This window comes from Micromesistius poutassou (genome assembly GCF_964030765.1).
Source record: "Micromesistius poutassou genome assembly, chromosome: 15".
In the NCBI taxonomy this organism is placed as follows: domain Eukaryota; kingdom Metazoa; phylum Chordata; class Actinopteri; order Gadiformes; family Gadidae; genus Micromesistius; species Micromesistius poutassou.
In genome coordinates this window covers 6,901,974-6,923,587 of record NC_140285.1, presented here as the reverse complement: position 1 = coordinate 6,923,587, position 21,614 = coordinate 6,901,974, and the positions used below count along the sequence as shown (strand labels likewise).

At 44.4% G+C, this 21,614-nt stretch overlaps 4 protein-coding genes across 4 annotated transcripts; 2 read left to right on the top strand and 2 right to left on the bottom strand.

Annotated features, from left to right (window-relative positions):
• Window positions 1-1,847: 1,847 nt before the first annotated feature.
• LOC311359758 (protein FAM107B) lies at window positions 1,848-3,505 on the top strand (the record flags this gene model as incomplete). Its single annotated transcript, XM_084479802.1, has 4 exons — window positions 1,848-1,860; window positions 2,685-2,826; window positions 3,007-3,151; window positions 3,377-3,505. 4 exons carry the CDS (start codon window positions 1,848-1,850, stop codon window positions 3,503-3,505), a joined length of 429 nt encoding a protein of 142 aa, XP_084335928.1.
• A 1,319-nt stretch (window positions 3,506-4,824) lies between these two features.
• On the top strand, window positions 4,825-12,631 carry inavaa (innate immunity activator a). The gene is made up of 10 exons (XM_084479639.1): window positions 4,825-4,868; window positions 8,290-8,390; window positions 8,674-8,807; window positions 9,113-9,235; window positions 9,669-9,903; window positions 10,114-10,167; window positions 10,320-10,515; window positions 10,754-10,897; window positions 11,627-12,380; window positions 12,532-12,631. Exons 2-10 carry the CDS (start codon window positions 8,324-8,326, stop codon window positions 12,622-12,624), a joined length of 1,800 nt encoding a protein of 599 aa, XP_084335765.1. The 5' UTR covers window positions 4,825-4,868; window positions 8,290-8,323; the 3' UTR covers window positions 12,625-12,631.
• Window positions 12,632-13,839: 1,208 nt separating this feature from the next.
• Window positions 13,840-18,531, bottom strand: LOC311359757 (uncharacterized protein; the record flags this gene model as incomplete). Its single annotated transcript, XM_084479801.1, has 12 exons — window positions 13,840-13,960; window positions 14,205-14,297; window positions 14,395-14,541; window positions 14,818-14,945; window positions 15,154-15,257; window positions 16,784-16,937; window positions 17,320-17,451; window positions 17,723-17,863; window positions 17,973-18,000; window positions 18,097-18,169; window positions 18,286-18,346; window positions 18,520-18,531. The coding sequence occupies 12 exons, from the start codon at window positions 18,529-18,531 to the stop codon at window positions 13,840-13,842; spliced, it is 1,194 nt and encodes a 397-aa protein (XP_084335927.1).
• Window positions 18,532-19,258: 727 nt separating this feature from the next.
• rpl10a (ribosomal protein L10a) lies at window positions 19,259-21,558 on the bottom strand. Its single transcript, XM_084479362.1, has 6 exons — window positions 21,508-21,558; window positions 20,995-21,066; window positions 20,827-20,907; window positions 20,242-20,390; window positions 19,958-20,130; window positions 19,259-19,461 (listed from the first exon to the last, which is right to left on the bottom strand). The coding sequence occupies exons 1-6, from the start codon at window positions 21,510-21,512 to the stop codon at window positions 19,291-19,293; spliced, it is 651 nt and encodes a 216-aa protein (XP_084335488.1). The 5' UTR covers window positions 21,513-21,558; the 3' UTR covers window positions 19,259-19,290.
• Between the last annotated feature and the right edge of the window lie 56 nt (window positions 21,559-21,614).

Here is a 21,614-nt window from a genome sequence, read left to right as displayed (position 1 = left end):
ATGCCACCTACTGGTTCGGAGGTCAATTCTATTTACCGAAAAGAGTGGTTTCGTCGCGCCCACTCGTCAACCATGGATCTTTGCAAAGGATAAAGTTGCATAGGAGTCATCGGGGCTAAATCTACAACGTTTCGATTTTAATCGTATTATTCATGAAATCTACCTTAATTCCATATCAATAAATATTCTAAATTGAAAAAAAAATGGCATGCAACTTTGTATGTACAGACAATTACAGAAACGGACTATATTAGTCTAGTTACCCATAGATATGAAAACAGGGGTCACCAAATGTAATCCCGCGGTTTAATGCTCCCTATTAGCCATACTTTACGCCAGTTCAAAATGTCATGGTACCATGACATTTTTTCAAGAATTACTTGATGTGTACTTAAAAAACAACAACAACAACATTAGACAAACCCTTTCAGGAATGTAATGGTGATTCAGACTGATATTTAAACTTCTTCAATTTACAACTTTGTCAGTCTCTGTCCAGACGTAATGCACGAGATGGACAGTGACCTGTAAAGTAGATAGCATTTCAGTAGAGATCTCCCCCATGAGGTCATGGACGGCTCATCAATTTAATGTTTGTCATTTTGGTTCTCATAATTCCTTAAATGATCAGAAGGACGTTGTATGTCAATATTCACAACAACATTCTGACTGAATAATCTGTAAATATAATGCACATCTGACATAAAAATAAATATTGAGTAAACAAGGGAGTATTCTAATTCTTGTGGAGGGGGTTTATTAGCCTAACATATTTCTCTGCACTATATATCTCAGACTGCTAGACTGTAAGGCATGGCTCAGGGCAAGACTATGGTATTTGTACTGGTGACATTATATTGGTAGAAAGCAGCATTTGTGTCCTGACTAATTAGTTAATCCGACATCCCGTGCTGCAGGGGACTTGTGAGGTAATCTTAACCGTCTTAATGAGATTTCAGCGCATGTCTACTACAACTATTGATAACAACTACGGCTCTGGTTCATTACCAGGACTACGTGCGACTTTGCTGCCACTGGGAAGAAAGAAAGAGGTGACTGTATGTGAGGTGCATTGCTTTTAACAATGGACTATTAAACACACGAGCTGCAGGATAAAAACCTGTGGACTCTAGTGTTATCCTGCCATGGAGGGGTCCAGTGCTAGGAAAGTGAGTTTTTACGAGATGTTTCTTTCTCTGTGAATCATAGTGGGACTTCTACTATTATATCTTGTTGACATAGCAACATTGATAGATTAATAATGTTGGTGACTTTAGGCATTTTCTGGCTTTAATGTCTCATAAAGCAACAAATCCAAACCACCGTTGTATGTTTGTTGAACGAACACAATAGTATGCCAGATTGTGATGGTTAAGATTAACCCTTGCAATATTATTATGATTTGGTTTTTTATTATTCTTTATAGTCCACTTCAGATTGTCACTTTGTACAATTGTTTCCAGTGTAGGTAAACCATATGATCGGCCAGGTTTGCTTTACACATACTAGGACTTCAGACACATTCAATGTAAATAGGCAAGATAAAATACAAAAATAAGTAATATGAAAAAAGAATGTCAAAAATATTCACATAAACCTACAGGTATTTGTGGATTATTTTGTGGCATTGCAGGTGAGATGGTCATGCATACATCTAGACCTAGGCCCTGGAGAAAGATAACAGTATCAAGTCACAGTAAAGGTCTCACCATAGATTAGAACCACACTACTAATTTAAGCTCTAGGCACAAGCTAGCCCAGGCAGAGCAGAGGTCACACTCCTAATAATGCAGATACCAAACTCTGAAGAATGGAGTGCTTTATTATTGTTATGCTATGTGACCACCATGTATTATTGGGGTAGGATTTCCCAATTGAACGATATTGGTTTGTTATTGGTATCATGCTTGACATAAGATGGGGTGCCTTTAACTTTGTCAGTCTAGTCAAAACAACAGCTTACCATCTGTTCTTTGCCTAACCCGATCTGTATCCTGTCCTACGTTTTTTAAGGAAAGCTTTGGTTCTCAGGTTTTAACTGTGTGTTAACAAAGAAGCCTGTCATACAGAGACATTATCACATACAAAAGGGTCAAAAATATAAGAATAGGATCAAATAGTAAGTTGTAGACTTACTATAAGTTGTAGACTTACTATTTGGGCCTTTTGTCGACTCGGTCTTGTCACATTAGTAAACTCACCATCCCGCTTTAGCAGATACCTCTCCTTGTAGCTTGTATGTAAGTTTCCTCAACAATCAGGTCAATGAAGAGTAAAGAGGATTAATACAGGTTCCCGAGGAATTAAACGGCTTGTCTTATTGTTTATTATATCTTGCATTGTCTAAATATAACTGGTCTGATGTTTAATATTAAATCTGCTTTTCTCCTCCTTTTTTATCAGAGGCCAGCATTTGCACACAACAAAAGAGGTATATTGGTGAACTTCCTTAAATGACAAACAAAATTGGTAAACTACTTATCTCAGAAATCCTAAAGGATACATATGGTTACTAAAGTATACAGACATATCTGTTACAGAAATGTTAAGTATCTTGCATGTTGATATATATGTTATCAATGATGCAATAACAGTTATCCAAATACAACTTGATCAAACCCAATTAGCTTAAAAAATATACAGCCACTTATTTCACCAAAATTGATCTTCTGTGTGTTCCTCAGAGAGTCACTTGTTTGTGACCCATCCGTATTCAACAAACAGCGACAGTGCAGAGCTGAGTCAGCCAAGGAAGCTGAATGGCTCTATTGTGGAGACTCCCAGCCACCAGGATCTACACAGAGAGCTTCTGCTCAGCCACAAAAGGTCGGCCCTGCACCAGAAACGCCCTCAAGCCAATATCTCCTGACATCCCACATGAATGTATCCAGCGATTGACAAGTGCGCCGAATCGAACAAGCGAGCATGGTTTTGTGGAGGTGAATTGTTGTCTGAAGTCTGTGACTAGGCTGTTGTTCTTGATTACAATATTGTTTCACTCTGTAGAGGCCTGGTGCTGGAGGAGAAGCCTGAGCTGACGAGAGTGCTGGAGCAGAGGAGACTGGAGCTCCACAGAGAGGAGGAGCAGGCTCAGCACAGGCCCTCAGACCTGGAGAAGGAGCTCCGCAAGAGGCAGCAGAAGCTGCAAGAGGTCAGCACACACACTGAGGTCCACTAGATAAACATGCCATAGGCCAGACATATGGCATGAACATGGCGATTTCCACGAGAAAATAGCTCCTTGTGTTTTTGTCCCTCTTTCTCAGACTGGTCATTGTTGACGGTGTGTGTCTGTGTGTGTGTGTGTGTGTGTGTGTGTGTGTGTGTGTGTGTGTGTGTGTGTGCGTGCATGCATTGTGTTGTGTTGTGTTTTCAGTATGAGCAGGAGGAGATCAGGAGGCGGGAGGACCAGGAGAAGATCCCTGAGTTTGTCGTGGTGAGGAGAAAACTGCGGCGCACCAAAACAGCTGACCTCTCGGGTGTGATGGAGCCCACCAATCCCTGAAGCCTCTCCCTAACCACAGCAGGCCTGTAGTCACCTTACCACCCAGCCGGGAGCAGTCAGAGCCGGAGGGTGATGTTTCTATAGAAAAGCATTTGATAGAGAATGAATTGTTACACACACAATGCAGGATCTTCATATTTAGTGTATGTTGTAATTAGAGGATGGATAAATGTATGATTTACTTAAGTCCTCCTCCATTATGGAAGTATCCCATTTTTATTTTCTGCTGATGATTTGATGGTGTTGCTTTCTTTAAGTTAGGTGTTTATTATCAATGGTGTCTTATGGTGTTTCTCGGTTTACGACAGTGTGGTACTGCTGTTTTGTTTGTTTCTTGCAAGGGTCATGTAATGTTTGCAGAATTTTAACTGCTAACTCTGCTTAATAACAGAGGCCAATACTTCGAAAAAGAGAGCATTGTACGAAAATTCGAAATAAACGTTGTTCTTTGTATGTATGATTCTAGCGTCCGTATGCTATGTTAATTAAGTTGACGATGATTTGGGGCGTAATATTCAAAACAACAAAACAACAAGAATCGATCGCAGACCTCTCAGAAAATTGTCCTCCCTCCGGACTCACAAGGGTCATTCACATGGATATGGGTCTCTCTGTTTAATTAGCTGATCTTTTCATTCCATCACGGGACGAGAATGAAAGCAGGCCATCTGGAGACGACTGTATTGAGCAGGCCTTCCCTAGGGCCTGGTTAAGATATCCAAGACATTTAGTCTAGTTCGGATAAACCAAAACATAGATTCATGTAGAGGTAAATACTCGGATGAAGACCACTGGATATGGTGGTCCTAAAAAGTGTTTTGGTTAGGTTTGTGGGCTTCACCACCCGCCAGCTGTCCCCCACTCTCGCAATAACCACAACTCTTGAACACCCCCTCGGGCCTTTCTTCTGCCCTCTATTCAAGCACCCCCCACCCACCAGGGCCCACAGTGCGTCGCGTGCTGCTGTCAATATGCAGAGGGTGTCCGGAGAGAAAGTAGCGTCGGACCGACCCATTTGCACTGGGAAGGGGTGTTACAGATACGTTTAAATATACGGAAGACGATCAGTGACAACCGGTAATTGCAAAAAAAAAAATGGTATCACGTGAAAGTTACTAGCTATAACATAATTGTGTTTCACTAATGTTCCAATCAGAAGCAGTGTTTCAGTAAACTATTTTTGGAAATTAGCCAACCCCTTTTTTTTTTGGAAATGTTGGTATAGTCTGGGATAGATGTCGCAAACGCAACGCCCACTTCATTGGCCGACCCACTCACGTCTGACTTGAGAAAGTCACAACTCCAGCTTCACGAAGAGATGCTTCGCCTGTAACATTGAGAGAATCAGTAAAACACAATCGAGGTAAGTCTACGCTATATTACTACATATTTCTGACCTAGCTTGATATGATACAACTTTCCTCAACCTAGTTTGCTAACTTTTCAGAAGATGAGGCGTGCACATGTAGGCATTTGCGGTGTTAGGACCAACATTAAAAATAAGATTTGCCTCTGAATCATTATTCCTGGACTGCTGGTTAGTCATTTCCCGGATATGTTGTATCAACGACTCGTGGGGGATGGAGCAAAAAAATGAATAAAGATGGGGTGAATGCGTATTAAGAATGTCTAATGTATAATCAAACATTAAAAACCTAAGTAAAAACAAAGAAAAAGTGAGTTGGATGCGTGACCGTTCAGTGCCCTCTGGACCTAGCTGTCATAATGCCCGGTCCTAAACCTTATGGAGAACAATGACGCATCTCTTTGGCCCTCTGTATTTACGTTGTCTGTGGGCTGTGACAGAGCTAGTGTGTCTGGCCAGCATATGGCCTCCACTGACTAACAAGAGGCTGGTGTGGGCTTTATTATTCTCTGCATTGTCTCCTGATTCCTGATCTCACGGAAGCCAAGTCCAGGCAGAGCAGTGCTCAGCAGCTGTTCTCTTTTAGTTTGACATTTAATACAAAACAAAGCTGCTAAACTGCCCTTATCACTGTATACACATTTTGCCCTGTGTTTCAGTTCATTGTTTAGCGGTGGCCTATTTCTAGCTATGACCAGACCCCAGTGACGTGCTTTGGGAACACAATATGTTTTTCTCTCTCACACGTTGGTCTGGGTTTCCTGCCGTGGCCCAACACTGTGTCCAGAGTGGACCTATTTTGCTGAATGGATTTTGGCTCCTCACCAGCCTCTGAAATAAGGCACACTATAAAGTGGTTAGGTTTCTTCCATAGAATCAGCATTCACTGGAGAATCTTAATTACAGGGTTAGCATAGGCCTCAGCCTGGTCTTTCGAGCCTCCCCTGACTGTTTCCGAGGCTCGACTGGTCCCCGTTGGTAATTCCAGTGCCGACCACAGCGGTAATGAGCACAGTGGTGGCAGGGTTCCAGGGGATCCCAACTCCAGCGGCCTCATGGGAAAGGGTGGCGGGGGAAGTCTGGGAGACAGTGGATCCACATCGTAATCTCTCTGACATAAATGCCAGCTTCCGCAGATGCTTCATTTTCATGGTCTGCTGAGCAGCGAGGGTGGGCCATCCTCGTCATCATCATCATCATCATCATCCTCAATCGTCATCGACATTCGCTTGTTGCTAGATAGCTTCTTGTGAGCGGTGATCACAGAGGCAGCAATTAGCATGTTTGGACAACAGCAATAAAGTTGTGTCTATTTGGTGATAGGGTCTCGGGAGATGGCATCAGTCGTTAGATATTTCAGGAAATGGGCTGTTCCTGTTTGTTTACTGCAGAACTCTTTTGGTTCTGCCCTCCCCGCAGTATTCTCTCTCCACTGCACTCTTATGAAGACAATAGTTTAGAATTTACTGGCAACTCCTGCGCTAAGGCAACACACCCATTTAGTCAGCACAGTAGAAGTCTGACCACAACATTGTTAAAGTCTTGAGAGAGTAATAGAGTGTGCAACATGAGTAAGATTTCAAGTTACCCTGCCTACAGGAAGGAATTCCTGTTAATGCCTTTTTTCAGGTTTTAGGTTTTTTCATCAAGTTCCCTATCTCAGGCCCCTTTACCTACACCAAGTGTCTCAATCTCTCTCCATTAGCTCCCTATGTCTATCTATACATCCCTGTCTTCATACGAACCCAGGGCTGGCCTACAACAACAACAGTAGCAGCACCGATGCTGCTGCTGAAGCCAGAGGTGTGTCAGCAGATCTCATGCCCACAGCAGATTAGCAGGACCGGGTGGCGGATACAGGGCTTTTGTTGGACATGCTTTGACTAAAGCATCGCACAGTCAAGCCGCCTGTTCCTCATTGTGCTGGTGGCTGCAAAAAACAGCTCCGATCAGTTCACATGAGTGAGCGGAGAACTGTGGTGAATGGGCCCAGCCCCTGGGTTTCAACAAGTCAACCCACTTTTCAAAGGAGGTGCTCTTTACCACATGGGCCCAGTGTGTTCCTTCCTGGGCCTTCGCAGGAAGAGACAGTGATCTCCCTCTGTAAACAAAGGGAAGGAGACAATACACAACAACGCATATTTGTTGAGGACTTTGGTGGGTGTGTGTCAGAGGACTATATCGTGTATATGATCAAATGTGGGCTGTTTGGTACTTTCCAGTCTGAAGGGCCTTTCTATTGATGGTGACACAGAGGAAGCTAAAAATATCTTGTAATCATGTTATCGAGTTGAGCTTAAGCAGTCACTTGTGATCCTCGGAAATGTTGTCGGAGAGTCCCGGAGTAGAGGGACGACATGCAAGGTCACAAACAAACTAGTTGTGGAAAACCAGGCGAAGAGCGGATGGTCTACTCTATGAAAGGTATTCTGTTATTCTTTGGGCAAAGTCTGGCCTACTTAAAAATCGAAAAACGTATCTCCATATTGTTGTTGTTGCTGTTTTCCTTCTGCCGTGGTGTCAACACTCTTTGTTGACTCTTGTCTTTTGTCGTGAGAATGAAACGAGATTGAAAGACAGACAGGGTCGTAAATATGAGCTGTGGTCTATTTAGTGCTTTTCGTTTTTTTTGTTAGAGTGTTGTGGTAAAAGCTGGCGTTGTGGAACATGAATCAGCATGGAGCCTGTGTGTGTGTGTGTGTGTGTGTGTGTGTGTGTGTGTGTGTGTGTGTGTGTGTGTGTGTGTGTGTGTGTGTGTGTGTGTGTGTGTGTGTGTGTGTGTGTGTGTGTGTGTGTGTGTGTGTGTGTGTGTGTGTGTGCTGCTGCTGGGGGGGACAAGGCCTGCATTGAGACATTCTTCCACTTCAAAAGCCCCCCAGAGGCCTGGCTGAACACTGGTTGAATGGATGGGGATGGAGGAGGGTGTGCCGGGGGGAGAGTAAAGAGACAGGTGCACAGCACGAAGGCGGGGTCGGAGGGGGGGGGGGGATCCCACTGCCATCTGCTTTCCCTTTCTGAGACTGGGTTCTTTAAAGCACCTCCCTCCCACCACCCCCGACCCCCGGGTGCCTTACAGCGACACACTCCCCCCTTGGCAGCCGCCGCCCTGCCCCTGTCTCCATGGCACCCCGCTCCGGATTAACCCCTGCACATGTGCCGAGTCAAGCGCGGGGGCCTGCTGCCTATTGTGAGCCGGGGGGTGGGGGGGGGGGGAGTGCTGGCCCTGGGGGGGGGGGGTGGAGGAGGGTGATGGCTGCATAGATAAGCGTGTGAAAGGACACCCGCCATGGATTGACTTGAGAAGAGGTGGGGCGGGTCAGAGAGGGGGGGGTTCCTTGGTGAAGTCATTTTGGGACCGTGCTTTCTCTCACAGTAGATTGTGACTTGTTTTAACCACTGGATCACTGTCCTTCCACAGGCACATTGTCTGTATATCTGCAGAGAAAGTGACCATGACGGCCATCGAGAGCAAAGACACGGACGTCAGTGACACCGATAGTGGGATAATTGTGCATTCTGGTAGGAACACTCCTCAACAAACAACCTTTTAGGACTCTATAATGGATTTTAACATTGTATCACCAGGTTCAATGAGGGTACAGTCAATAAATGAACAATTAGTTGCTTTTAACATTACCAATACCAACTTAAACTATAAATGATATATACTATATGCCCATGCCTGTAATATAATGTACCTCATTGTTGTAATCTCCATTATTTTTAAACTAAGTATGGCTGATCATGCTGCTCAAGACAATATTGCGGCTAACCTTAAATTTAACGATACCCGCCCCCCCAGGACCAGACAGCCCCAGCCCCCCATTGAAGGATGTGAGCACCCACACCAGAGCCCTGAAGCTGAAGCACCAGGCCCTGGAGGAGAGCCTGGAGCTCTGCCTGCTGGAGCTCAGAAAGCTCTGCCTCAGAGAAGCAGTACGTGGCTCCTATATATCTATCTACTGTATATATCGATATAGATATATGTCTTCCATGAGTCGTACTTGGCTTCACATGTTCATCTGAGTTCTCAGGCACTGTTAATCAGATAATTGATGCACAATAAAAAATAAAAAATAATAATGCTATTAAATCTGCAGCGTTGGCAGTCCTGCTCTGGATTAATAGTATACTTGGCACATGGAAAATCAATCATGAACGTACAAGATGTGGCCAAGCAGTAGGGGAAAGTAATTGCATTGTATGAAGAGCACAGCTAATCCAGGCTTTTCGCTTGGCAGGAGCTGACCGGGGAGCTGTCCTCAGACTATCCTCTGATGCCCGAGGAGCAGCCGCCACGCGTACGGAGACGCATCGGAGCGGCTTTCAAGCTCGACGAGGGCCTCATCTGTCAGGAGGGCGAGGTTTGTTACCGTGACTACCAATTACCATCATGACCATCATGGCCATTATACTGTACATGCTTATGCCATCAAATGTTTCTATCTTTTACCCGCTATCCACAGTTCCTCAGTTTTCATCTCGTATGCCCGTTGACATCTTGGAATCTTATTTTATTTTTATCTCATTTTATTTTCTCATTCAACAAATTTACTTCAGAGGTTCTGCGTGTCTCAGTGCTGTGTGCATCGGTTGCATGTTTTGGCATCATTCTCAATACAAATTACGTTGTTTATCCATTTATTTCATATATAATGCACCAGAAAACAAAAAACAGATATTGGGCTCATGTTACTTTTCCAGGAGACCCATAGGTAGCACCAGACTTATGGCTTCAGCAGCACATTGCAGACTGGCCGGATATGGATGTTTCAAACTGTGCGTCTTCACCTCCAGGACCCAGAGCTGCACTCTCTGGCGGCCGACCTGGCCCTGCAGAGCCAGATCCTGGAGGCGGCGCGGAGGCTCTCCCTGGAGAACCACCTCAGCAAGCCGCAGAAGAAGAGCCGCCTGCAGCAGTGCAAGAGGGAGGAGAAGAAGTTCAAGGACCTCCAGGAGGCGGTGACCCGGCAGCGGGCCAGGAGCGAGCGCAGCTCCCCTCAGACCGCAGGGTCGGCCCACTCCCTGAAAGGTGAGGGCACATGAGGAGCCCCTCCTCTTGCAAGAACTGGTCTGGATGGGCCTTGTCCCCTGGCGGCCATCTTGGTTCTAAACACTAAGCTGATTCTGCATGCGGTTCCCTGAGTGTTTAGAACCAAGATGTCTGCCGGGTGAAGAAGGCCAGTCTTTGACTGAGATTTGCTTTGAGTGAGGATTTGATGTTTCTTTTCTGTGTGTGCAGACTCCTGCATGTCTGATGACAGCTCTCTCTCTGACGTGGTGGCTTTGGATGATGGTGAGCACGTTTCTTAGTCTTCTAGTCCTACTTGTACTTGTTTGTATGTACACATGTATTATATATCTGATTGGAACAAGACAAAAGGATTCACTTTGAACTCATTGGAGGCTGTCTCACTCTCTTTTCCTGTCTCTATCGGACCTCCTCAGACATGGACCCCCCTGACGCCATTTATCCTCCAGTGGGGGGCTCCTCTTACCTGGACCCCCTGCAGCAGTCCCAAGGCCAGACCGGAGAGGAACACGAGCGTTCCCCAATCCAGAACTCTCCGTGGAAGGAATCCAGTCTGGACCAGCCCTACCAGAAGGTCCCAAAGCCTCAGTCGGCGTGCAGCAGCAGATCCAGGTAAAGCCCCCCCAGCCCCCCAGCCCACAGATCAAACCAAACCAGGAAACATATGTGGAACTTCCACATATTGGTTTATAATGACTCCAAAAACGTTTGAACACCATCCTTGCACAGACCCTTAGCTCATCAGTGTGGGATGAATCCTTGAATTTCTTCCACCACTCCATTACAATCCAACCGTCTAACGGTATAAGGATAACCCCCAGCCTGCTCGTGTTTGTGTGTGGTGTTGCAGTAGTCCAGTCGGGGCACCAGTCTACCCAGAGAGGATCCTCCCCTCCCAGTTCATCAAGAGCCTGACCATGAGACACAACCACTCCTGCAGCGCCCCCTCCACCCCGGAGCTGCACGTGCGCAGGCAGTACTCCCAGTCCTTCAGGTGGGTCTAGTAGGAACCAGACAACACCCGTACGCAGGCAGTACTCTGTCCTTCAGGTAGGTCAGGTAGTAACCAGGAAAAGCGTTGACATTGACAATGGAATTCATGCAAAGTATTTTCAGTGGTGAGTCTGGTCTAATTCAAATCTGCTTCTGTCATATGTACATTGTAAGTCGCTTTGGATAAAAGCGTCTGCTAAATGCCCTTAATGTTAATGTTAATGTGAATGTAAGCAGTGGATTTTAAGCCATGCCGTGACAGACATCACCTTCAGCCAATCAGATTAACTTGACGCCACTCACGGGACCAAGCTGATACAGCTTGTTCCGAATCATTGGTTGAGCTCCTATCACAGCACCCCTAAAATATAGGCCTGGTTAATCCGACCTGGCTAAATGTAGGCTGAACCATCACCAGCTTGTGTCTACTATCCACGTCCTCTAATCAAGCCCCGCTGATAAGTGTTGTTTTCTCGTTAGATAGACAGATATAACAGATTTTTATTAGTGTTATAAAATTGGATTTGTGTGGTTTAAACATAAGGTAAATTAACCAAGAGTAACAACGGCACTTGACCTTTGGCCTCACATTATAACCCGCCACCTAGAAGAGCATCGTCCGATGAAGGCTTCTGGAACAGGAAAACCATAATGGCAGGGGGGTTGTAAGGTTGAAATCATCACGCTGACGAAACCTTTTATTCATTTTCATTTATCTTTTTTTCCCAAGACTTCCTAAGAACAAGCTGACGGTGGAGGTGCCGCGCCCAGGCTCGGAGGGGGGCCGGGCCCGCCCCCGGCTGCCCCAACGCCGCTGTGCAGCCGACTTCATGGTGCGCTCCCCGGAGTACTCCCCGCGCCGCCTCTACCAGTCCAGCTCGGAGGACAGCAGCTCGGAGCACTCTGCGTCCTCCCAGGCCAGCTCTCCCGGGAGCTGGCCTGCCCCACCGAGTCCCACCGAGATCCCCAAGCTCTGCCCGCCGCCCTACGGCTTCCACTACGGGGCCCAGGGGAAAGGCCCCGCCACCGCCGCCCCCCCGGGGGCTTACAAGAACAACAACAACAACCACGTGAACAACAACATGAACAACAGCATGAACAACATCAAGAACAACTCCAACTACAGCAGCCCGGCCTCCGTCGAGGGAGGAAGCGCCCGTTCGCTCCAGTACCCGCTTTCCCCTCCAAACATGTGTCGGACCCCCCAGCCGCAGAGAGCGAGGCCGGAGGAAGGGTTCTCCTCTCCCGGGAGGGCCATGAAGGCTCCTCCTCCTCCGTACTCCCGGCTGGTCCGCACCCCCTCCCTGAACGAGTACCCCAGCCACGGCAACCCGGTCATGCCCCGGGAGGTGGTGTCGGAGGAGCTCAAGTCCTGGCACCAGAGGAATAAGCTCCAGAGGTTCCCGCCAGGATCCGGAGACAGCCTGGGCCGATCCCAGAGGGCCAGCGGCCCCGCGTCGCCTCAGCCCCCGCCCTACAAGCAGGTGGGTCCAAACACTGTCTCGCCTTTTACCTTGAACACTTTGACTTACTTAAAGCGTGTCAGGGATTTGTGAAGATGTCGTGTGATGCGCCATAAGACGTGCATAGAGAGATGGAGCGCTGTCGCTGACCGCTCTGATCTTGTTGTTCCAGGGGTCAGGCCGTGTCGTCCTGCAGAGAGCTGCCGATGGAACTCCAGTTCAGTGGTTCGTGGAAGAGGATGCTGAATTAGTTAGTCAGGTGTAACCTCGAGGTCCCCGTTGAAGTATGCTCCCTAGGAGTCATCATGTGTATTCCTTTCTATGTATTGCTGTATTTATTGAGCCGATGGACTCAGAGTTTGTATGTCCTAAAGTGGCAGGACACTATCCTTTTATGGAGGAAAAAATATATATATTAACCTTTTTGAGGCTATGATTGCTGCTCCTATTTCTTAATTTAAAACTGCAGTATGGTTAATTTATTTGATCAATATTTTCTGATTAGATTTTCTGGATAGATGTTATGTCTGTGGTGACTCAACACCGTCAACATTTGTCTCTGCATTTTCCAAATTGTGCCACACAGGTTTTTACATCATATATACTAAGTGTATATTCATGTGCCTTTATGTGGCTGGTACACATATTGCAGGTTTGCAGGACCATTCATAATTTAACTCTCAATTCCCATATTTATCTATTATTTTAAAAAAAAAGAACAAAATTCCTTCTTGCTAAGAAGGCTGAATGAAAATATTAATATACTTTAGAAATGTTTTTCTGAATCTAACAAAAGAAAGAAAAAGAATCACACCTTTTACAATGTGAATTGAGAAGAATAACGTTAGGCCTGACTATGAATTCCTATTAATATCTTAAGCCTTTTATTACTGAGTGAAGGAGTGTTGGTGTGTTCACTGCACTGTGGTGTGGTGTTTCTAACCAAGTGATTGTATCATTTTTATATTGTATGTATTTATAAAACATTTGTATGCATTATTAATAAATACAAAGTATTGTTCCTGATATGCTATTATAATCAGATGAGGTCCACCAGACGCAACGCCGTAGCCCTCGTGGCAGCATGACGCATTCCTTCCGTCAATCAAAAGGTTTTCCTTTTCCCAGCATTCATTAATTTTCTGCCTTGCATGTTTGAAGCTTAAGAGTTCCAAGCACCCCTTCAATTCATCTAACTGATTAATGGCTTCCTAATTTTACTCGACAAAGTAACAAATAAGTGATACAGACCCTCAATAAATGTTAAATAAATTGTATACAGTCTTTAGAAAGATGCAGTATGGTATGTAAGAGAAGTTCAGTTCTCATTCTTGACATACACGTCGTCTATGCATGGTATAGCAGTGGTTCATTCCAGTTGGAGTGATGAATGAATATGCATAGTCCATACAGAAGAAAATATGAATTTAATGGAATTCTCAAAAGAAATTATTTACTTGTGAATTATGTAGTGAAGTTTCTAGGAGAACAGAGTCACCATTGCGGAACAGAGAATCAGAAGGAGAGCAACATAGAGGATGGCCCAGCGGGAGTGGAAGAACCAGTGAACCAGAGGGAATGTTCTCAACGGTGCGCTAGGCCTGTGGAGAAGACCGGTTTCGCCATTAAATCACCAAAGATAAACGAGTTTGCTGCCATCTACAGGCTGAACTCCATCACATAGTTTGGTGGACTTTGGCTAATTTGGTTGATTTGGTTATTTTGTTGATTTTGTAACAATACAATTACAATCATTCAAAACATGAACTAATAATAACTCTTCTTTATACTAATAGAGGAGGAAGAAGTCTCTTCTCTTCACAGGGATACATAAAAAATACTTACGAGCTGAGAGAAGACCGAAAATGGTTGAGTCCCTTCTTCTTTGAGAATGAGGCTCTGCCCCTGTGTCGTTGCCTCAGAGTCTCCACTGTACAACTGCCGCAAACAGAGAACATGCACCACGTTCACGGCCACACATATGAGTCAATCAGCTGAAATACCCCAGGCTTCACACTGTTATTCTAAGCAGCACCTTTTGCTTCGGGTCTTCCTGGTTGCTTCTTCTGCGACTGGAGGGGGAGGTGGTGGAGGACTCTGTGGGTTTGGGAGCGGAGACAGAACCGGGACAGGTCGGACCATGGACATCTCCCGAGGAGTATCTTCTGCCTTGACGAGCAGCCTTCCATCAGAATGAAGAAAACATTGAATGGTGGATGGGTCATGTAAGGTTGAATTGTGTGATCTCTGACATTATAGAGAGATTGAAAGCTATGTAGATAGGTACGTTATTCAACCCTGAGGGGAAACAAAGCAATCACGGTGTCTCACATCACAAACACAATAGTCAAGTAATAATAAAGTTAATGATAATAGAATAAAAATCTGTATCAAACAATTGAAATGCTCCATTTGAATGAGCCTTATTATGATAGATGGGGGTAGAGGTTCCTTTGACCTGCCATCGAACGAGCACAGGTCGTCCCTGGTTAGGACGGACCAGTTGGACTCTGAGCTGAAGGTGGGGAAGGGGGACTGTCCATCACCCAGGGACAACTGCTTCTTCAGCTCTCGCTTTCTCTTCTCCTGGAGAGAGGATGGACACAGGATGTGCATCACTGTAACTGACTGCTGCCCCCAGTCACTGTAACTGCGGACAGCTCAGGAAATGCTATTCGTAATTTGAAGGTGTGTCACCAAGGGCATGGCCTATGTCTCTTCAATGGTAGTTATGTGTCCATTCCAAAGCAGACAACATAAAGGCCAAAAAGATGAGAACAGAACAAAACCTTACCTGGGATTCTTTTGTGATGATGGATGTGCTGACCCTACGGCGGCCACATACGCCTACCAGCTGGAAGGTCTTATCCTGCTTTTGGAGCTCCATCGCATCAACATCTGCAGGAAAAAATAAAAACACAGCCGTCAATCAAATGGTGTCAAATGATTCCCAACACCATTGTAACTTACAACTTGTTGTAACTTACAACTTGTTGTAACTTGTTACTTATGTAACTTACGTAACTTACAACTTGTAACTCGTAATTTACAACTTGTAACTTACGAAACTTACAACTTGTAGCTTACGTAACTTAAGTTACGTAAGCTACAAGTAAGTTACGTAATTTGTAACTTATGCAATTTATGTAACTTGTGACTTACATAATTTATGTAACTTACACAATTCACGTAACTTTAACTTACGTAACTTACGCAATTTACATAACTTTAATTTACGTAACTTACGTAACTTTAACTTACGTAATTTACGTAACTTGTGCAATTTACGTAAGTTGAATTTAAATAAATTACGTAAGTGTAATTTACGTAAATTTAACTTACGTAACTTGCAACTTACGTATGTTACATAATTTGCAAGTTAAAAGTTGTAAGTTACATGTTGTAAGTCACGTAAGTTGTACAAGTTGTAAGTTACGTAAGTTACATGTTGTAAGTTACGTAAGTTTTACAAGTTGTAAGTTACGTAAGTTACATAACTTACGTAACTTACAACTTATAACTTCATTTATAAGAAGTTATAAATGAAGAACTCCGTGAAATATTCACTCAAATATATCTGCCAACTTTGAATAAACTATTATACATACAAAATAAATCAACAAAAATACATAGCGTTTATCCTCGTTTAATTATGTGATAGACCGTACTTGCAACTGCCAGCAACCATTTAAATGCGTCTGAACGTCTTGGGCTACGCTAGTTATTGGTCATTCGAAATAAAGCCCTCCTTCAGGTCAGGGGCGCCGGCCAAGTTGAAGTCAACGTAAGCTCGCAAACTTTTTGCTGTCTATCAAGCAGAGACGGCTTTTCATTGGCGCATTGGCTTTTCTGTTTTTTTTTATCACCACATGATTGGACAATTCAGCGAATCAATCAAATAGGCTACCTCCCTCAGCAACACTCGCGCAACACAACTACAGCAGAGAAGAGATGGATCACTAACTAGGAGAGAGTTGTAAAAGCACTTTCCACCCATTTCAGTGGAGGAATTGGACTCCCCAAGCAATGTTATACTTAAAAGGAGCAAGTAAGTTCCATATTAATTGAGTCTTTTGGCCTGTAGCATATAAACAATATAAAGAAACTGTCCCATATTTCTAACTGCATTTGAAATAGCCATTGAGACACAAAAATGGACGCTATAGGACAGTGATCATGATTTGCTTCAATATCATAATAACAACAATGGGTAAGCTTGTAAGCTTAGGCCCTGCAAGTCAGGATGTAGGCTATGAATGAATAGTAGGTAATAAGTAAGTAATAGGTAGTGGCCATCTCCAAAATGCACCAGAATACAGGAAATCAAATCTACCAAATTAATTTTTTTCTATTACTGCGCCCCACCAACAATTTTTATCACCAGCCCCACTGATAATATATATTAATTAATTATCTCAGCTGACCTATCGGGGCTCCTGGCTCAGTGAGGCTTCTGCGGGAGATGCGGTGGACCAGCTTCTTGGTCTGCTCCAGCTCCAGTCCTTCTCGTTCGTGGCGTCTCTTCAGGTTCTCCACGTGAGACACCATGATCTCCACCGCTCTGCAGATACGCGCCTCCTGGACAAACAGGGCGTCCACACGGACCTGTGACTATATAGCGTACGCAGGACACCAGTGTCCCTAAACCAGGGTGATAGAGATTCAATGAATGATGAACTTCTGATGTAGAGTCAATACTGGATGCTAGCTGCTGTAGGTTGATGATATCCACTATATGCCCACTATTGTTGAAGAAAACACTCGGTAAGCAGCATCTATTATAAAATACATGTCTGAAAATTACTGAAAACTGAAAAGCTTTCTCTCTTTACTTCTCAGTTGAAACAGTAAATACTGAAGATACTCAGCCTTCATCATCCAAAAACCTTGAAAATCTCCTATGACAAACATGACAACATTGATACCACATGAAGACCCTGTATGGACGGGTCTGGTTCACCTGGTGTACTGAGCCGAGCAGCTCCGCGGTGGTGGAGATCCGTCCAACGGTCCCGCCCAGAATGTCCAGAGACAGCTCTAGCTTCTGAAGGATCGCGCTGCGCCTGATGTCCAGACACAGACCCTTCAGGGTCTGCCAAAACACAGCCACAAATATTAAGGTTAGGCAACACTGTGGCTACCAGGACACCCACGCATGCACACAGTTGCATATAATATGCCATTTGGTAGACATTTTTATGGAAAGTGTCAAACAATACCGAGTAGCCTACATTAACAAACGTGACTCTAATGGGAAGTAGGCAACTCTTAAGTAAATTGTCACCAACGAGCCCCAGGTGCCACCCCTCCCATGTAGTTCAGACTTAGACTGCACGAGTACCACACCAGTGCCCAAAGTTTACCTCCAGGGTCTCCCTCCCTCGGCTCAACTCCTGCTCTATGTTCTCCTCAGCCATGTTACGGGCGCGCTCCTCCGCCTGGAGCCTCTGTTTCAGGGTGTACTGGTCCGTGCGGAAGGCCAACGTTATCTGGCAGAAGGCGGACTGGACGAATTGCAGAAGGCAGAGGATGCAGTAAGAGTGAGACTGTCAACTACAATTGGAAAAGGTTTGTATTGTCATAATATGTGAAAAGTAAAGTGAACAGCACTACCTCGATTTCGTCCTCTGACATTTGTGTGCTGCCAGAAATTGAAAGCGTTAATTGGATAGTGAAATTAATGAATGGATACCCAGATAGATAGGCCTACAATACACAGAAAATGTTATTGTCTTACGTGTTCAGGCCCACTCGCTCTACAATAGAAAGGTCGCTCCAAGGTGTAACAGGAGGCTCCACGTGACTGTATTCTGTGTAAGATGTTGGTGGGTTGAACCTCGGCATGGTATGTAGGCCTATTGATTATTTATATTGCATCATGTGAAAAAGTTTAATAAGATCAGCCCCAACAGTAGCTTCTTCTTACCTTCATCACTGTCACTGCATGCCATGATGAGATGATTACCAGTTTGTGTTTCTGTAGAAGTCTATAGTAAGAAAGAACAAGCCTTAACTGCGGTCTACCGCAATGGAATACAAGCATTTACGCGGTCTACAGCGTAATCCTATGCTATGAGGCTCCAAACGAACCACACAAGAATAAATATTCCTAGAAATGCAATCCTTAATAAAGAGGGTAACCCTTAGCAGTGTTACTCACCTCAATTATCATTTCAGAAATCGTGTTGGTCCCAGTGACCCCAAAGGAGAGAACCCCTATGCAGTTAACAGTACAGTAATAGCTCAAAGTAAAATGTCATTCTTCCACTGTGGTCGTTCCCTATGGTTATTCAGAGTACGTAGAAAGTAGATAATCCTATTAAAGGATCCACAGAAACTAAGCTGGAACACATGGACACAAGGGCGCCTCCAGTGGGCAGGTGTGAAACATTACCAAGGTGGGCAAAGACGTTGGCAACATTCAGATTCCTGGTGGCAACTATGGATGTTAAACTAATTTATCCAAGTTTGATTAACCTTAAAAGCAACTGCTTAAAGATGCATGCAGCAAGGCAGACCCTTTGCCTTCAAAAGGCAACTTCACCCTACCAGAAACAGTGCAGTGGTTTTCTAGTTAATGCCTTTCATTGCAGTCTTTCTAAAGTTCAGTTTTGTCCAAGGCCATTAATGTTTTGACATCAATAGGTCTTTAACATCTTATTTTACCTGTATGATATACATTCAGTACTAAATGAAACCTCATACTGAAAGTAAGCTTTGTTGGATTCGTTTTAGCTGAATTATATTGGATTAAATACTGATTAAATTGATTTAGTGTTGTGGAATATGAAAGCCATGACTAAAGAATGTAAAAATGACAAGGAACAAGCCCTAAACCAGACCAATACACTACTGAACTAACTGGAGGAAAAAGGAATTCAAGTCATAACAAAGTTGGATCAAATCCACGTTTTTTTATTGTAGAAAAGCACTAGTAGAGTCGCTGGGGCTTTCCCATGGTGCTTTTGACATAGAGGGCGCGCACGTTCTGCCAGTTCTTCTTCAGCAGAGACACCAGGAAGTTAACAGCCAGGTGGATGTTGTACACCAGCTCCTCATCAGTCATCTTGACGTGACCAACAGCAACAGCCAGACAGAGCACCTACAAAATAAATTGCCATGTTTACATTTGTGACTTTTAGCTGTTGAAAATGGAAGGCAGACATTAACACATGTCACAGGAGGGCATCTGGCTTGTCCTGATTATAGTAGACTACTGTGGTGCCAGAACCATTTCCCATGTGTATGAAATGGTAGTTTTGAAAACGCTTCATCTTCAAAAAAAATAGATTTTCTGGGCATAGGCTGCATTTCTTTGATTTAACAAGTCTGAAGGAAGTCCCATTGATTTTGACATGAAAAACATTCATCATGTCATAGGGACGTCAGGTTTGCTGGTTAACGCATTAACCAATTGAGTTCAATGTTAATGACCTAAACATTTTAACTACATTAAAAGCATGTTGATGCTTTTAATTAAATTAAGTCACGTTTAAAATCAAGCCTCAATGTTTTCTTGAAGCATTGCACATTCACCAGGCAAAAATCGTAGTACTATGACATTATTAGGACAGGGTTAAATCCAGAGTTGAGCCTACCTTCTTCATCTGGAACTTGATGGTGGACTTGACCTCCTCCACTTTGGTGTTGAGGTTCTCGTTGTGGGTCAGCAGGGAGGGGAACTTGCCGGCTTTGTTGAGCCCAGGGCCCAGGATACGAGGGATCTGCTTGATCAGAGACTCCGAAGCGAGGAAGGCATCATACTTCTTGGCTGGGGACAGACCACACATCATTTAGTCACATACAGACCAAATACTCAATGTTTAATGCTTTCCCCAGTTTCTTTTCCTCAGGGCTATTCAGAGTATGTCTAATGCTTTACCCAGTTTCTTGACCAGCTTCTTGTTCTTGTTGAGCTTCTTGAGGGCCTCGATGTCCATGTGGGGCATGTTAGCGGCTTTAGCCTCGTCACAATGCTGCTGGTCTCCCAGGACACACACTGAGAACTTGGGCCTGGGAAGGCTCTTCAGCCTAGGGGAAACAAATGGTTTAAGTGACAACCCTTATTTCTGCTACCAATCCCTGGTATTTGTAAAAATTTGACAGCCTTACCAACGAGGGCAACCAGGGCTGGTTTCCCGTTGACACCGTCAATTAAAAATGGTCGGCTTAGAGACATGAACAATAAAGTCCAGTCGCCATTTAGCCTCCCCTCATGTTTTAAGACCCAGGGTAGGGGTCCGTCTGCTTTGCTTTTCCACAAGTGGATCAGCGCAGTCAGACTACCCAAAGTACTTCTCCATGTCTGATTCTGACCCGTCTGATAATTTATCATTGTCATTTATCATACATGCCTTTGCTTCTACTTACATGTAGACAAGTACAGGTTATTTAATTTACACATTTTCTCAAGACCGGGCTGAACGCGAACAAGGAGAAGGTTGGGTGAGACAGTAAAGGGCCAAACCTGACGGTGCCAGAGAAACGCTTGTCCTTTTGGGGATCATAATTCTTCAAGCTGATTTGAAGCTCCACTGTCTCCGTAAACCTGAAATGACGAAGACATTGTGAGTGATAAATAAATGACATTGCTTTATATGCTGAAGTTAATTTAAAGAGTTTAACAACAACTTACTTCCTGGGTTTGGCCAAGGCGCCCTGCTGGACCTCCTTGACGACCTCATATAGCATATCCCTCGAAACCTTACTGCAGAATTAGGTGGAAAACAATGTCAGGCACATGAAAATGTTCTACTGTTCTTAAATTCCCAAAACGTAAGCCACAGTAACCAGGAACCATGCTAATCGGTGCATGTTCCGCGTGAGAAGTTTATCGTACGTAAATCAATAATAACTACGTTAATGTTCAACACATTGTAACGAGGATGTCTAAATAAAGCGTTGAATGTATGGAAGTGATGGGAAATAGATTTTAAATGCGACGATGGCAATGGATTGTATCACTTTACAACACCAATGCTAAACAGCACACCGGGGCTCAACCGGTGTGCCGTATGCTATTGACATTTACACTCCAAACATCACAACTCTCAACTAGGAGGCTGGACATAGTGTATACATAAGCTATCGAGATAATAAGCTTATTAAACATGGTCAATAAATCGTATTTTACAAAATTGTATCTGACCTCATTTTGACGGTGCGTTCCTCCCGTCGCTACCAAGTGAAAAGGCCGAGCTAACGGAAGTTGCGCATAATAAAGGCTGCGCAGGGGGGACGTCCGATAAAGTCCGC